The sequence below is a fragment of the Vipera berus genome, assembly GCF_964194415.1.
Source record: "Vipera berus genome assembly, chromosome: 5".
In the NCBI taxonomy this organism is placed as follows: Eukaryota; Metazoa; Chordata; class Lepidosauria; order Squamata; family Viperidae; genus Vipera; species Vipera berus.
In genome coordinates, this window is record NC_138207.1 from 87,337,974 (window position 1) to 87,353,445 (window position 15,472).

General features: G+C 38.5%; 1 protein-coding gene across 3 annotated transcripts in view; it reads right to left on the bottom strand.

The window, feature by feature from the left end:
* MYPN (myopalladin) overlaps nucleotides 1–15,472 on the bottom strand; it is a 96,376-nt gene that overhangs the window by 4,684 nt on the left and 76,220 nt on the right. For all 3 annotated transcript variants that reach the window (XM_081329616.1, XM_081329617.1, XM_081329615.1), the window contains 5 exons: nucleotides 9,220–9,441; nucleotides 6,879–7,028; nucleotides 6,495–6,577; nucleotides 6,162–6,288; nucleotides 3,967–4,174 (listed from right to left, as the gene is read on the bottom strand). In XM_081329616.1, the coding sequence (XP_081185742.1) occupies nucleotides 3,967–4,174; nucleotides 6,162–6,288; nucleotides 6,495–6,577; nucleotides 6,879–7,028; nucleotides 9,220–9,441 (790 nt within the window). The remainder of the gene's footprint in view (nucleotides 1–3,966; nucleotides 4,175–6,161; nucleotides 6,289–6,494; nucleotides 6,578–6,878; nucleotides 7,029–9,219; nucleotides 9,442–15,472) is intronic.

Here is a 15,472-nt window from a genome sequence, read left to right on the forward strand (position 1 = left end):
AAATTAATTTCAATCACACATAAAACGAGCCTTGGTGGAGCAGTGGGCTGATGCCTCCTTAAGTAACACCAGCTGCCTGCAATTAGTGCAGGTTCGCATCCCGCCAGGCTCAAGGTTGACTCAGCCTTCCATCCTTCCGAGGTAGGTAAAATGAGGACCCAGATTGTTGGGGGCAATAAGCTGACTTTGTAATAATGCCGCTTGGGGTGTGTATGAAAGCCCTAATAAGCAGGCATATACATAGAATGAAGGCTACTGCTAAGCTTGTAAGCCGCCCTGAGTCTTCGGAGAAGGGCGGGATATAAATGTAATAAAATAAATAAAAATAAATAAATAAAACAATTTATATCAGTTTTATAAAACTATTCTTCTATCCAACTAAATTTTAACATACTAAAACCAAGTTTATACAACCTTTCCTTCTCCTAATGTATTATACAACTTAAAATACCATACATTACCTTCCAGGCTTAAAACTTTCCATCCAAATAACAAAGCATAACCTACAGAATATCAATAAACACTACTACAAATCTTCCCAATTAAATTTTCATAATCATCTTAAAACTAAAGCAACACAAAATATTATATAATTATTTTATAAGGGTGAAAAATGAATCCCCAAATACTTAATCCTTCTAGCATCCTTATTACATTATTATCTCTTGCAATTATGCAACTAAGTCCTCAGGTTTGCTTCATTCTTCCAGAAGCAGCACACCTCTTCCAATTTCTGGCCTTCTCCCGTGGTGATGAAATTTGACCCACTCCTGTAGCTTTCACATCTGTCTGCGTTAACCCTTCAACATCTTGTGGATTCTCTCTGGAACGTTGAGGCTCTCTGTCACCTTTTTTCTTTGTAGACTCCAAAGACGGTATGGGGACTGCTTTTAAAACATTACTGTAAAAGTCACGTGCCTTAATCACCGTGGTAAAACAATGCCTCGTACCTTCATAAGTCACCACCATACCCTCTGGTATTTGCCATCTAAACTTAATATCACGTCGTCTCAATTCTTGTGTCAAAAAAGCAAATTCCTTCCTTTTTCTTAAAATTCTTGCAGGAATCTCTTTTAAAATCAAAACTTTTTGCTCATCCATTACAAAATCAATATTATAGGAGGCCTGGATAACTTCATTTCTAATCTTTCTCTTTGTAAAATAAACCACCACATCTCTGGGTAGTTTCCTTTGTCTTGCAATCCATGAATTAACACGGAAGATTTTATCTATATCTTCCATTATTTCATCTGCTGGTCGCTCCAACACCCCTTCCAAAACCTCAGAAACCATTTTCGTCAAATTTTCCTTAGGATTTTCTTTTAGGCCTCTGATTCTCAAAGCAAACTCCATCTGAGAATACTGTGTCGAAATCAAATCATAATCCATTTTCTCTATCACATTTTCAGTTTCTGTCATTTTGGCTTCCATTCTAATATCATTTTGAACAAGATCTTCCACTCTTTCATCCAAAATCTCAATGCTTTTAGCCATGCTTAACATTGCAGACGTGATGTCTGCTCTCATTTCTGCTAATTTCTCTGTAAACTTCTCCTCCAACTTTTTCTCCATTATCTCAACAAATTGTTGCATTTGCTTTTCCATAGTCTCTTGCAGCAAACTCTGCAAATCTTTTACTGTAAAAGCTGATACAGATTCAGATGCAGAGGACAATGAAGTTTTCACCGAAGACTGCTGCCTCAGGGCAGGAACTTTAGAAGATATAGCCGCCATTTTCACCCTCTATTGTTAACTACGCACTTTCACATGCAGATTCAGCAAAGTCCATTGAGTTAAAGATCAAAACATCCTCTTCACCAAAATCTCCTGCATCGCTCTGCCTGCGTCCTCGTTCTCAAAAGCTCTTCCTTGCTAGCAGGGATGGTTGCGAACGCCCTGTTCTGCTCCAAAAAACCCGGAACAGAGGCGCCTCGCAGTCCGGAGCATGCCCAGGCTTCGGGGGGGCTCAATCCTTCCGCCGCCAAAACTCTAAGTTCTGGCGGCCCCGGAGAGCTCTACCCCTACCTGGACGCTCACCCCCTCCTCTTCTCCCGAGGTGGGTGCTTCCGAGCTACCGAACAGCTGATCGGCGCTGTTTTCAGCAGCTCTACGGAGCCGCAAGGCTGACAGCCAAGAAATGGCTGCCTCCGGCATTGCCTTGCCATCCGGAACTATTTCTCACCATCTTACATCATCTAATACAAATTAATAATACAAATACTTTTAATATTTATACTTCCAAGTTTTAAATGACCAAAGTTTTCTTTCTCAGTTGATAACAAAGTCTAGTATTCAAAGTACACATCATGTCTATTTGAGTATATTCTATTTTAATCCTCACTAATAAGTCAAAACCCCAATTTTCTTCAGCCTCATTTTAGCTTGCTTTCTTTGCCATATCCATGCTTTTAAGTCATCTCCATCTGTTATTATATATATTGTTTGAGATAAAAAAGGCCATCCAGTCACCATTTTTTTTGGAAGGGCTAACAAATCGTCTCTCTATTTTTCCATCTCGACGTAGTTGTCCTGAAATGTTTATCTTCCCTTCGGTCTGTTCTTCTTGATCCTCAGGTTTCTTCTGGTTTATATAGAAAGTCTTTTCCATTTGCAGTGTTGTCAGTCCCTTTTCTGAGTTTTCTGTTAACTGTGTTTGTTGATCAGTTGAATCTTCTATCATAGTGTTTGATTGTTTGACTTCTATTATATTCTGTGTAGTTGATTCTTTAGTAATCAAAGTTTGGGTTCATATATCTAGGCTGACATCTTGTTTTTTTCCTGTAGCTTCTTATTTCATCAGAAGCTGTAAAACTAGTTTCAGAAATTGCTTTCAACATAAAGAGAATCTGTTCCTGATCTTCATCCATGTTCTCTTGGTGGTATGTTAAATTAAAAGCTTTACAATCAAAAAATGAAAATAATTTTGTCATTGAGTATGGAACACAGCTGGGCTTCTCACAGCTGGTATCTGCCAAGGTTGCAAAAGTCTTATCTATAGTCTGGGCTTCAAGCCAAGTCTCTTTTAGACAATAACAAGTTGTAATATCAGGTTTAGCCACAAGATGTTGCCCATACCATTTAAGATTTTTTAAGTCCAAAGTTTTTGTAATCCTTTTTCCAATTTTACTTCTTTTTTGTAAGTAAAAACCCAAATCTTCAATAAGAATAAAAAATCTTTTACTCCTCGAATTTTAGAAAGATAGAAATCCAGTTAAAATCAGGTTATTTTTTCAGCATTTTAAACTCCCCCGGATAGTCGGTCACTGCTGTTTTTAGAGGGTGGGATACAATTTTCCTTCCCTCTCTCCACAGGGGGAAAAATATTTTGGGCAGCTTATACAGGTAGAAAAAATAGGATTTAAGAGAGGTTCAGATCTCACCCAGTCTCATTTGCACTGCTTTATAGGTGCCTGGTGGTAAGTTTGACTTCAGCTGTCTGCAGCCTAGTGGCAGCCGTGGCAGCAAACCAGAAGTCTGGAATGCAATTTTTTTTGTTATAAGGGTGTATTAAACAGAATATTGAAAGCCTATCCAAAATCTTCACTGCCCCATTTTTAGGACCTTAAGATTGTCTGCTCTGAGTCTCTTTCCCACACGTTCTTCTTTCCCAGGTCTGAGGCCAGATTACTCTATACTCCACATTATTCAGAGGCTGTGCATTTTCTACATGGAAGAGAGATATGGAGCACTGTAAACATCTGTGTCAGTATTCTAGGTGTTTTGGCCACCTTAACAACTGTTCTTCCCAGAGCTGGATGACATAAAGATTTGGGGTTTGGCCAGTGACACTGCAAAGAAGCTCTGGCTCTTGAATTCACTCAAGCTCCCCATTCATGGTACACAATTCATTAGGATAATGAACATTTTCATAGGATTGAATTTTCAGTCACAGGGTTCTAGTTAATGAAGTACACAAATGGTCTAATGTTCAGGCTGGATGAAGAAGAACATCTGATAAAGACTTACCTACAACAGACAGTTCCAAGCTGAAGGAATTTTGTCCTGTTTTGTTGGTGGCTATGCAGGTGTAGATTCCAGCATCACTTTGTCTGAGAGGATCAATAAGTAAAGAATGTACTCCATTTTCTCTGACCAGCATTTTATGAGTGGCATCTGGTAACACAGGCTTGCCATTCCGAAGCCACATCAGATCTGGTGGTGGTAATCCACTTACCTAGCAGAGGACAAAACAGTTGTAAGCAAGCAACATACTTTTTCATATTAGCGACCTCTATTCCAAATTAGGTATAGAATTAGGGTTAGGTATAGAATAGGGTCAGGGTTAGGATTAGGGTTTAGGTTGGGGTTGGGATTAGGGCTAGGGTTTCCCCCAGTAACATTTTCAATATTTAGCAAACAGGATATTGTCTGGGTACATATATTTAAACAACAGTAATAGATATAGTAATAAATAAGAATAATAAATATGGTTAACTATCATAAGCAGTATTAATTAATCAATCCATGGCATTCTTCTTACTAATATGTATTCAAAATTACACATCACATTCCTTTCTCTCTGATTCATTTTTCTAGCCATTGATAAAAATTATCCCAAGTTCTAAAGTAAACTGAATCTATCCATTTCTGTGAATTCTAAAATTTTCTTGATTAATACTTCTTCAGTTGGTAAGTTTTCATTTTTCAAGTATTGGGCAAATACAATTCTTGCTGCTGTTAATACATATAGTTTTAGATATCTACAATCTTTCTCGTACTTGGCTCCAATTATTCCTAACAAAAACAATTCTGGTTTAAAATCTATTTGTTTTTTAGTCATCTTCTCCAACTATAAATGTATCTTAATCCAAAACCTTTTTGCTTTAGGGCATGTCTACCAGATGTGATAATAAGTACCTGGTCTTTGTTTATATTTCCAACAATTATTTGAAGTATTTTAAAACATTTTTGCTAATCTCACTGGTGTCATATGCCATCTGTAAAACATTTTATACAAGTTTTCTTTATATGGCACTGCTTTAGTTAATTTAACATTTCTGTCCCATAGTTTTTGCCACTCTTCTAATTCTATAGTATATCCAAAGTTCTTTGCCCATATTATCATTGTTTCTTTTACTTGTTCTTCTTCCATCTTTAAATTTAGCAGAAATCTATAAAGTTTCTTGATCAACTTTTCATCTGTTTTTAACAATATTTGATCAAATTCTGTCTGTTCTTTATAAAATCCCATTCTTTTCACATCTTTTTCATATCTCATTCAAACTTGCAAATATGGCCACCATGGTAAGTCAATACCTTGTTGTTGTAAATCTTGTCTGTCTTTCAGTTTTCCTTCATTATCCAAAATATCTTTATAAGTCACAAATTTATCATAGTTAATTAAGTTTGGGTAAGCAAAAGCTTCCATTGTTGAAAGCCATTCAGGTATCTTAATATAAATTTTTTCTTTTATTTTTCCCATTCTAAAAGAAGTGCATTCCTTATAATATTTTGAAAATATCTATGTATTTTATTCTTTCTGTACCACAGAAAGGCATGCCAACCAATCTGTAGGTCATGCCCCTCTAGGTACAATAGTCTTTTATCTATAAGCATTATCCATTATTTAAGCCATGTTAAAATAGTTGCTTGGTAAAATAGCCTCTAGTCTGGGAGTCCAAATCATTGTTTAGCTTTAGCTTCTTGTGGCATTTTCACTTTAATTCGTGCTTTTTTCCCTTGCCAGATAAATTTCAGCATTATTGCATTCCCAAATTCATTGTTCTTGTAGAACAAATGATCTATGAAAGCCAGGGAAACAAAATCGTATTCTAGGCCTGGATCAAAGTTTATGGTGAACCATAATTGGTTGTATAAGCCTAAATTAACCATGGTTTATTAAACAATAGTTGGCTCAGATACAATGCACCGGACAAACCCCAAGCATGCTCCTTGTGATGTGCAAACTGAATGTCAAAGAAACAAGCACACACATCATCTAACAGCTGGAACCCAAGTTAATGAGAGTCACCAATGGATGCTTTTCATGGCAGCATCTGACATTTGTTGCAATGCCAGGGAAATCCACCATTCACTTTCCTTAACTTGTCTCAAATGAAAGCTACCTGGTTGTGCTTGTGTTCTTAGACAACATGAGCAGCACCCTCTGCACCACCAATGCAGGTGAATAAAGAAAGTCCCCCCCACCCAGATCCCAATACCTTGCAATCGAGTCTGCAAAGCCGGTCTTCATGGGCTACCATATCCCCAGGTGCCTGCAGGAAATATGGTCGAAAAAAACGTTCCTGCAGAGGTTCCCGATCTCTTTCTGATACACGGGACCTTCCCCTGCAATTCAAACACATCAGAATATTGGATAGGGCAGGCAGGAAGAAGTGATTTTAGGTAAGAAAACACGGTCTCTTGAATGTCACTGCTTATAAACTAAGGATTTCCAAACTTACAACTTGAATTTGCCAAATAAAACTCATGCTTACCTCACAATCTATGCTTTAGTTGAGCACCAGATACGTTTTTAATTTTATTTTTTTTACCTGTGAGACTGGATAGTTGTTGATAATCTACCCCGCAGTGGAGGAGTCTGGACCATCAAACGACCAGAGCAGCTGATTCTTCCCTGCCAGAACATGCAAGAGAGAAGAAACGCTATTTGTTCATCCATCATGCATGATTCATTCTTCGTTGCTAGATCTCATTTGCGATACTTAAGGCTGATATTTAAGAAATAAGGCAAAAATCATAGTTTTATAACTATAAATCTTATACATAACAGCAGTTATTGCCATTGTTGCTAAGATTCAAAATCAACTGATGGCACTTAATCAATCATTAAATATGACTTTCAAAATGTATGCGTCTTTCTTCAGTCTCTTAAGCTTAAACAATGTACGCATAGGTATGTATATAGGAATTTGTACCTGAGGATTTGCAGCCATGAATGTATAGTTTCCGTCATCATCATTTGTAGTAGCCTCAATATGTAAAGAACAAGTTCCATCCTCTTCTCGAATCATTTTGAAATGTTGATTCTTCTTTGATATCTGTTTGCCATCCTTAAACCAGTATACCTAGGAGATTTTTAAAGAAAGATCTATTGTAGCCTTATTTTATGACTATAATCCTACGTATATTGATTTAGAAGAAAATCTCATTGAATTCATTGGGATTATTTATTTGAGAGTAAAAGGATTGCATGAAACAATGCAACAAATAGCTTCTCAATTCAAATAGCTTCTCAATTCAAGTTTAAATTTTGGAATAAACTACTTGAACAATGGGCCCTATCCAATAAAATGAGTTTCAGTGTGGAGAAAAGCAAAGTCTTACATCTAGGCAGGAAAAATCAAAGGTACACGTACAGATTGGGCAAGACCTGGTTTAAAAACAGTAACTGTGAGAGGGACCTTGGAGTCTTAGTGGACGATCACTTGATTATGATCCAGCAGTGCGCAGAAGCAGCCAAAAAAAAAAGCTAATATAATCCTCGGTTGTATAAACAGAGGCATAGAATCAAGATCACATGAAGTATTAGTACCGCTTTATAAAACCCTAGTAAGACCACACCTGGAATACTGCAGCCAATTTTGGTCACCATATTACAAAAAAGATATTGAGAGTTTTGAAAAAAATTCAGAGAAGAGCATTTCATTGAGGGCCGCATCAGCATTGCAGTTGCCCTCAGGGGGCCGGGTGGGTGTGGCCAGGGTGGGCGTGGCCTACTGGTTAGGCGTGGCTAGAGTGCGTATGGCCTACTGGGTGGGCGTGGCCAGCTCTACATCGTTCGCATCAAGGGTGCCTATGGGGGCCTGGGCAGGAGTGGGACAGATCTGAGGGTCTCTGGCAGAAGGAGGGTCTCTGGGCCAGAGCCAAGGCAGTGGGGGCCATTCCCTCACTGTTTCCAGGATGGCTTCACGGGCCGTATGAAACCACTTCGCGGGCCGAATCCGGCCCCCGGGCCTTGTGTTTGACATGTCTGTACTAATACAGACTAATACTAATACTAATACTAATGGGTTTTGTTTTAATTATTATTATAATGTAATTTATCTTCTGCATTTGGGCACTAGGGTTTAATTTGTTTTCAATTTCTGTATTTGGGCATTTTGATATTTATGTCTCTGTTCACCGCCCTGAGTCCTTCGGGAGAAGGGCGGTATACAAATCAAATCAAATAAATAAATAAATAAATAAATAAATAAATAAATAAATAAATAAATAAATAAATAAATAAATTTATGATGATCAAAGGCCTGGAGACAAACAAACGAAGAACGGCTGCAGGACTTGGATTTGGCTAGTCTAAAGAAAAGAAGAAATAGGGGAGACATGATAACAGTATTCCAGTATCTGAGGGGCTGCCACAAAGTAGAGGGCATCAAATTATTCTCCAAAGCACCAGAGGGCAAGACAAGAAACAATGGTTGGAAACTGATCAAAGAGAGAAGCAACCTGGAAATGACTCTGATGCACCAAAGAAACAATATTTTCTGCTTCTCAAGTCTTCTTAACTCTCTCCTGCTTATCTACATGGCCCCCAAACCTCCAAAATAGAGTATTTATTATAATTATTAATTGAAAAAAATCCTAAGGCTTCTCTTATCATCATGGTGACCTCCAAGTGTGTTAGATTTCAGATTGTATGACCTGCAGAAATTATAGACAAAAGCCATGCCCGTTGAGAGATAATGGTAGTTGGACGGGCACTAAATCGGGGAAGTGTTCATTCCCTACTACATAACTGGGCAATGGCTGATGAGCATCATATTTCTTCCAGTGTGCAATTAAGAAGGAGCTACACATGGTAACATGCCTCCTGTTCTTCTATGAAGTACAAAGATGAAGTGGAAGTAAAACACAGAGGCCAATTTGTATCAGATCTCCTAAAACACCTTAGGTACAACCAAAGAGGCAGGATCTTACCATTTAACAGGAATTAGAAATTGTCATGGCTTCCGTAGCATTCTGTCCTTTGAATATTTAGAGTCATAGGCATGGCTTGCCTTTCTGAAAACAAAATCTGACTCTGATCCACCAAAGGAAAAAAATAGTTGCTGCTTCTTAAGTCTTCTTAAATCTCCCCTGCTTATCTGCATGGCCCCCAACCCTCCAAAATAAGAGTATTCACAGCCACATTTCCTTGCATTCTGCAAATACATATGTCTTGTGCGTGTGTGTGTGTGAAGCTCTTTTTATTGGACTAGATCAAAGCAACTGACAGGAGAAATTGCCGGGAAGTGTTCTGCTGTTTGCTGGCCCTACCTTGGGTGTGGGGATTCCAACAATTCTGCAAGTGAATGTAGCTGGATATCCTTCCAGGACACGGAAATGCTTGAGTCTCTTGTCAAAAATTGGAGCAATGCATTTGCCGGTGGGGATCTCATCATGTTGGATCTCATCATCTGATTCATCCACTGGGGTACGTTCAAGCCGAAACTCTATTTCATTCATTAATCTCTGCTCAAAGTTGGAAATTTTATATTCCTGCAAAACAACAGTTGAATCAAGTCTACATATTTCACTGGAAGCTAATACATATTTCTTGGTATATAGTTTCCCTGCCCCCAAGTAATGGCTCTCATATGGCCAAAAACAATCATAAAAAGATTCAAATTATTAGATTTTCAATGAATGTAAACCATATGAACAAATAGGGTGGGGCTACGTAGGATGGAAAACCTCTTACTCTATTCATTTGCGCATTGCTCCAAATGATAGGAGGAATCTCCTCCCTAAATGTTTATCATAGAATTCCATCAAAGAATAAACACAACTACCTTTTCTCATCTCATTTGGCTCCAGCTCCCTATCTCTCACAGTATGAGGGATGGGATGAGAAAGGGGGAAAGAGGAGTCATTCTGTTTCCTGACAATGCTGCTTCTCTTCCTCCTCTAATCCAGCGATGATTTCAGACAGGGGTCTTCAAACTTGGCCCTTTTATGACTTGTGGACTTCAACTCCCAGAATTCCTCAGCCAGCGTGCCTGGCTGAGGAATCCTGGGAGTTGAAGTCCACAAGTCATAAAAGGGCCAAGTTTGAAGATCCCTGATTTCACATTAGACCTTTGAATAGGGATGCTTCCAGATGCAAGATTAGAATCCAGTAATCAACTGAATTGCATTTCATAGTGAGGAAGAGGTTGTGCCTTCATCTCTTGCCAACAGGCAACACTCCTTCTTCTGCAGCAGTAGCCTACCTAAAGATTTGGAGATGACTGTGAGTCTCACCTACCATCATTCAAGAGGTCTCCAGTGGGGCAACATGTGGCCACTTTTACAACCCCCAAAATAAGTTCAAGTTTGCTGGAAATATAGTTCTCACCATTTTGAAAATGAAAACCCATGAAATATGGAGTGTAAACTCTAAAATGGCTATGCTAGGGTTTATTTCTTGAAACCCATGATCCCCTCCTAGTGTGCGTGGGGTGGCTCCACCTATCTTGCAGCCTCCAGCATTCTGGAACATCCCTTGAGACCAAAAAGCAATTCTCCTTATTTCAGGCCAAACTCATATCAGAAGTGTAAAAAAGCGTGAATTTATTATGTTGTGCCCTTTCATCAGCTTATTTGATAACAATAATTCAAAACAGAGTCCTGAATGAAAGTAGATAGACATCATTATTTTTCTTGTTCTTTCAATAAAGGAAGAAGCAGAGTAGAATTGTCAGGCTAAAGAGACATCAATATTGCAAAAGAGGAATTCAAGGAACTTAAATGCTTTGTAAAATAATTTCCTTGTTTGAAAACAATAGATAACACATTTAAAAATTTAATTCTGAGCAACAGTGAAAAAATTACACTACTATTTACAGATTTTAATGCAAACACTGATACTTTTGGAAGCTTTTTGTCCAAGGTCACAAAGATCTTATAAATGGAAAATAACAACAACAAGCAACTTCACTTAAGCATAACAACAAGAACGATACACATACAAATAAAGCAATAATCTGCTCAAAATAGAATAGGCAATCTGAATGTTTACCATGAACATGTTTTTTTTATCATTTCCTGTTCGATTAATTCAGTACAGTATTTCTCAACCTCAGCAACTTCAAGATATGTAGACTTCAACTCCCAGAGTTTCCAGGCTTAAGAAGCTTAAGATAATAACACAAATTAAACATTTTCAAGTCTACTTTCACCAACCTATTTTTACTTGTCTTAATAGTGTTTGATTTCAACTTTGCTTTATTGAATGTTGAGATAAGGAGTTGAATCTCTGTCTTCTTTTGATTCCAGTAAAAGAAAATGAGGTGAAGATGCTCGATTCATTGCCATCTTTTTAAACTGGTGGAGGTGGAGGATTATACCAAGTGGAGCTATTGGTCTCAATAGCTCCTCCCTTTTTGTATATTTTTTTAATTAAGACTTTTGAAAAGAAGATACAAACTAACAAGAATAAAAAAAGTGAACCTAGGTGTCCATATGCCCAAGAAAATTGAATGTACTGTATATGTCTGCTTGCTCTTACACTGGGTGAATAATAATACCAACAGGATGAAATTCGGGGTAGGCTATCTTGTACCCAAAATGTAAGAGGTTCTAGATGGAAATCTCCCCACTGTATATATGAGACTTGCTAGCCCTTACTTCTCAATTTAATCAGGACCATAGAACAAGGAGTATCATGTTCAACTATCCCCATGAGATTTTCTTAATCGAAACCCCTCTCTGTTGTGATTCAGGGTCAGCCTGTGGGTTTGGCATTTGGGTCGGACGACTCAGAGGAGGAGGAGGAGGGGGGTGTTGAAGAGCTTGATGAGAGCCCCCAGCCAGGCCCCTCTCATCTGGTCACAACGCAGACCCTGCTGTGTGAGCCTGACAGCGTGGATGAAGATGACCCACAGCTGGCCCTGTTCAAGGACGCCCGACGCAGGAGGCAGTCAATCAGGAGTAAACAGAGGAAGGCAATGGGGCACCTCGGAAGGAGGCAGAGAGAAGCCACGCCCTGAACTGTATTTAAGGGGGAATGCGTGGGAGGGCTGGTTTGCTGAAGGCAACCACTTGAATAGTTCCTGTTTCATAGCTCCTGTTTCATGGTTGGTGTCTGTTTTATGTTAATAAATTTGGCAGGCTTTATTCCAGCCTCTTGCCGTTTGTAAAGGGGTTGTCCCTGCCTTTTCTGCAGGGCCGGTAGCAGGCTGGTACAGAACACTCTCTCACAAAAATGTTTTCACCGCTAAAGCATTTCCTCCAGAAGTCATTTTGGGACAGTCCGCATTTAACCTCACATACCCATCCTGTGGAATGAGCTTGTCATCCTCAACCTTCCATTTTTTGTTTAGTCTCTTGTTTGCTCTTCAGACAAGGAAGAGAAGAGCCCAAGACGGAGTGGGGCCATTAATAAAGTTAGTCATACCATCCTTGTACACTTCATCCACCTAGAAGGACCCTTTGTGGTGGGAGGTGAGGCAGAACTGATGGGAGAGAAGTCCTGGAGAAAAAAAATTCACATTCTTTCGCTGTGCAGAAGCCTGTTTCCAGATCTTCCTAACTGCACCTATTCTGACTCCTAAATAGCCCTTTAAAAGGAATTGTATGCGTAAGATGACCCGTCTGTGAAAAATGCAGCCAGAAGACCAGCTGCTAATTGGGAGTCCTATTACTTTCAAGATTATTAGGTTAGCTCTGCTCCATGGCTGCTCCCCAGTTGGCAGGCAACCTCCAGGCTTATAAGATTTCACCTTGTTTAATTTTGTCTTTCACAAAGGATACCTCAGCAGATACCTCAGCAGAAAATGAGCCAACTCTCATCTCAGTTGGTTGCTTCTCTTTGTTGTTATGAAATGCCTTTAAAACTAGGAAAGCAAAACTGCCAGTCTCTGCCAATCAAATATACGTATTTTTTTTAAAATTCCATTTATATCCCGCCCTTCTCCAAAGACTCAGGGCGGCTTACAAGCTTAGCAGTAGCCTTCATTCTATGTATATGCCTGCTTATTAGGGCTTTCGCCCCCCCCCCACAAGCGGCATTATTACAAAGTCAGCTTAATTGCCCCCAACAATCTGGGTCCTCATTTTACCTACCTCGGAAGGATGGAAGGCTGAGTCAACCTTGAGCCTGGTGGGACTCGAACCTGCACTAATTACAGGCAGCTGGTGTTACTTAAGGAGGCATTAGCTCACTGCTCCACCAAGGCTATTTATCCATAGTAACAATTTTGAGCAAAACCAGTAAATAGTAAATATAGCTATTGGAAACATTATTATTGCCTTCTGAGGTAAACCTCCATTATCCTTAAATTTAATGCCAGCATAAACCAGGGTTGTCCTACATCTCTCAGAAATCTGCTCTCCATAATCTTTTGGTGCTAGTCACACTTTCTGATTTTACACAGGGGTGCCTATAGAGCATGATCAAAAAAGTCAACATGGCAGGCACAGCAGTGTGATCAAAGCTTTACCTGCTTTTTTATGTATATCATACATAAAATACACATAAAAACAGGCCAACTTTGATCACACCATTGTGGCCACCATCCTCACTTTTTATCAACCCACCCACCCCCCAGACATCCCTGATTTTTAGTTACAGACATCCTGACGTATTTTAGTTTCAGTACTGTAAGGAGTTGAGAATAATAGAAACAGAATGATAAGACATGGCAGCACATCAGAATGCTACCTTGGAACATGGAAGAAACCTGGGCAGTTATAATGCTCATACAATGATTTCTGTAATATATAGATTTTGCTGAGGAATTACAACATTTTTGCCTTATAGAAAATGTAAAAAAAAAGTCTATAATATGGGCATCAAACTCGCGTCACGTGATGTGTCATGATGTATTGTGACTTTATTTGCATTGACGGAGCTGGGATGGTGCGGCCTCAGGTTGATGCATCTGGCCTGCAGGCCGGCAGTTTGACACCCCTTGTCTATAGTAAGGACTCAGGCTGGGGATTCTAAATTGCAGTGAAGGCTGCAAACTGAAAACCTGTAAATTAAATATGCATCACAATAAAAATCTGGAAATGTTACTTACTTTGGAATATAATGGATTGTGAATCTTGAATTAACAACAGTTGAATTAACAACAGTTAACTCATGAGCTGCTTGAATGCTCTCTAATCAGAATGCAAACACACTAAACTATGTTTCAACAGGGTTTTCAATTTGAACCTTTTTTGTGGTTTACGAAATACCTTTGCTTTGCACCCAGATTTCTGGTAATTAACATCTTTGGCTGCTATTAAAATACTTACCATGAATAATCAAGGATGATCACAGCTCATTTTAATGTAAGAAATCCCCAACCTCATTTCAATGGCAGAAGTTGAATTTCAGGTTTTGCATTCTACTGAACATATGTACATATGAGGCACACATGTGTGGGAAAGGAAGGCTGTACCTGGGATACTTCCTCAGCGGTAAACTTGAAGGTTGGGGAATGAGGGCTGGGTCCCTGAAGCCCGCGAGCCAGATTTTCATCATAGGCTGTTTTCTGGCGGAGGGAACGAGGAATGAGGAAAATTGCATGAGGAACAGGTTATGAAGACATTTATGGGTATTATTTTATTGAAATAATGAAGAAAGAACAGAAGGCAGCTTCAGAGGTGAAAGCGAACTTAGGATTTAATTGCTACTAGATGGTATAATTTATTTAAGTAACTGAGGTAGCATAGAATGTTTTATAGGTTGCATATTATATATACATATATAGATTCATATTTGCCTTGGTGGGCAAATGTGGGCTGCTATTTTTTGGCTACTTGTATTATTAAATATGAGATATTATCAGAGATTTTTTTTAAAAAGAGCTGTAACTGTAAATAAATAATAAATACACTATAAATCATGGTCTGTTTGCTCCCATATGTTTCTTAGAAGATAGGATGTAATTTTGCTTTTTTTTTATGTACCACCAGGTTGTTGCTGGCTCTTAGCAACCAGATAAGATAGATTTTATCCCTGATGATCTGTACTTAATGTGGTCCTTCAGGTCTTTCAATTATAATTACACATTAAAATCTATAATTGTAAAATCCATACACACACACCACGCACACACACACACACACACACACACACTTTTATACACATACATATACTTAAAAATGGGACTGTACATTTTCCAAAACCTGAAAATACTGGTAGATCTCAGAAATTTCCAGTTCAATGACCTTTTTTTTTACAATAGATCAAAAGAATGAACCTGAGATTTTCTCTTTCAATGGGGTTAATAATTGGAATCAAGTATCTCTGGGAGTTCACAATCAAGATTTGCAAACATGTCAAAGATTGCAAACCATTAGAAAAATGCAATCTAATATAAACAATATCCATCTATTTGAGTTTTAATGTAAATTAATAATAGGAGTGACAAAGCATATTTGGATGAGCATTTTTTTCAGTTTCTACCTAACTGTTCACCACTGCCATTTTCCTAACCTTTGTATGCTTCCTCCTTCACAACTTATCCGTCTCTTTTTACCAAAATAAGGTCCTCCACCATCATTGTTCCACTTTGCTTGAGATTTGCAATATTTGGTTTTTCATATTGTGTGTATT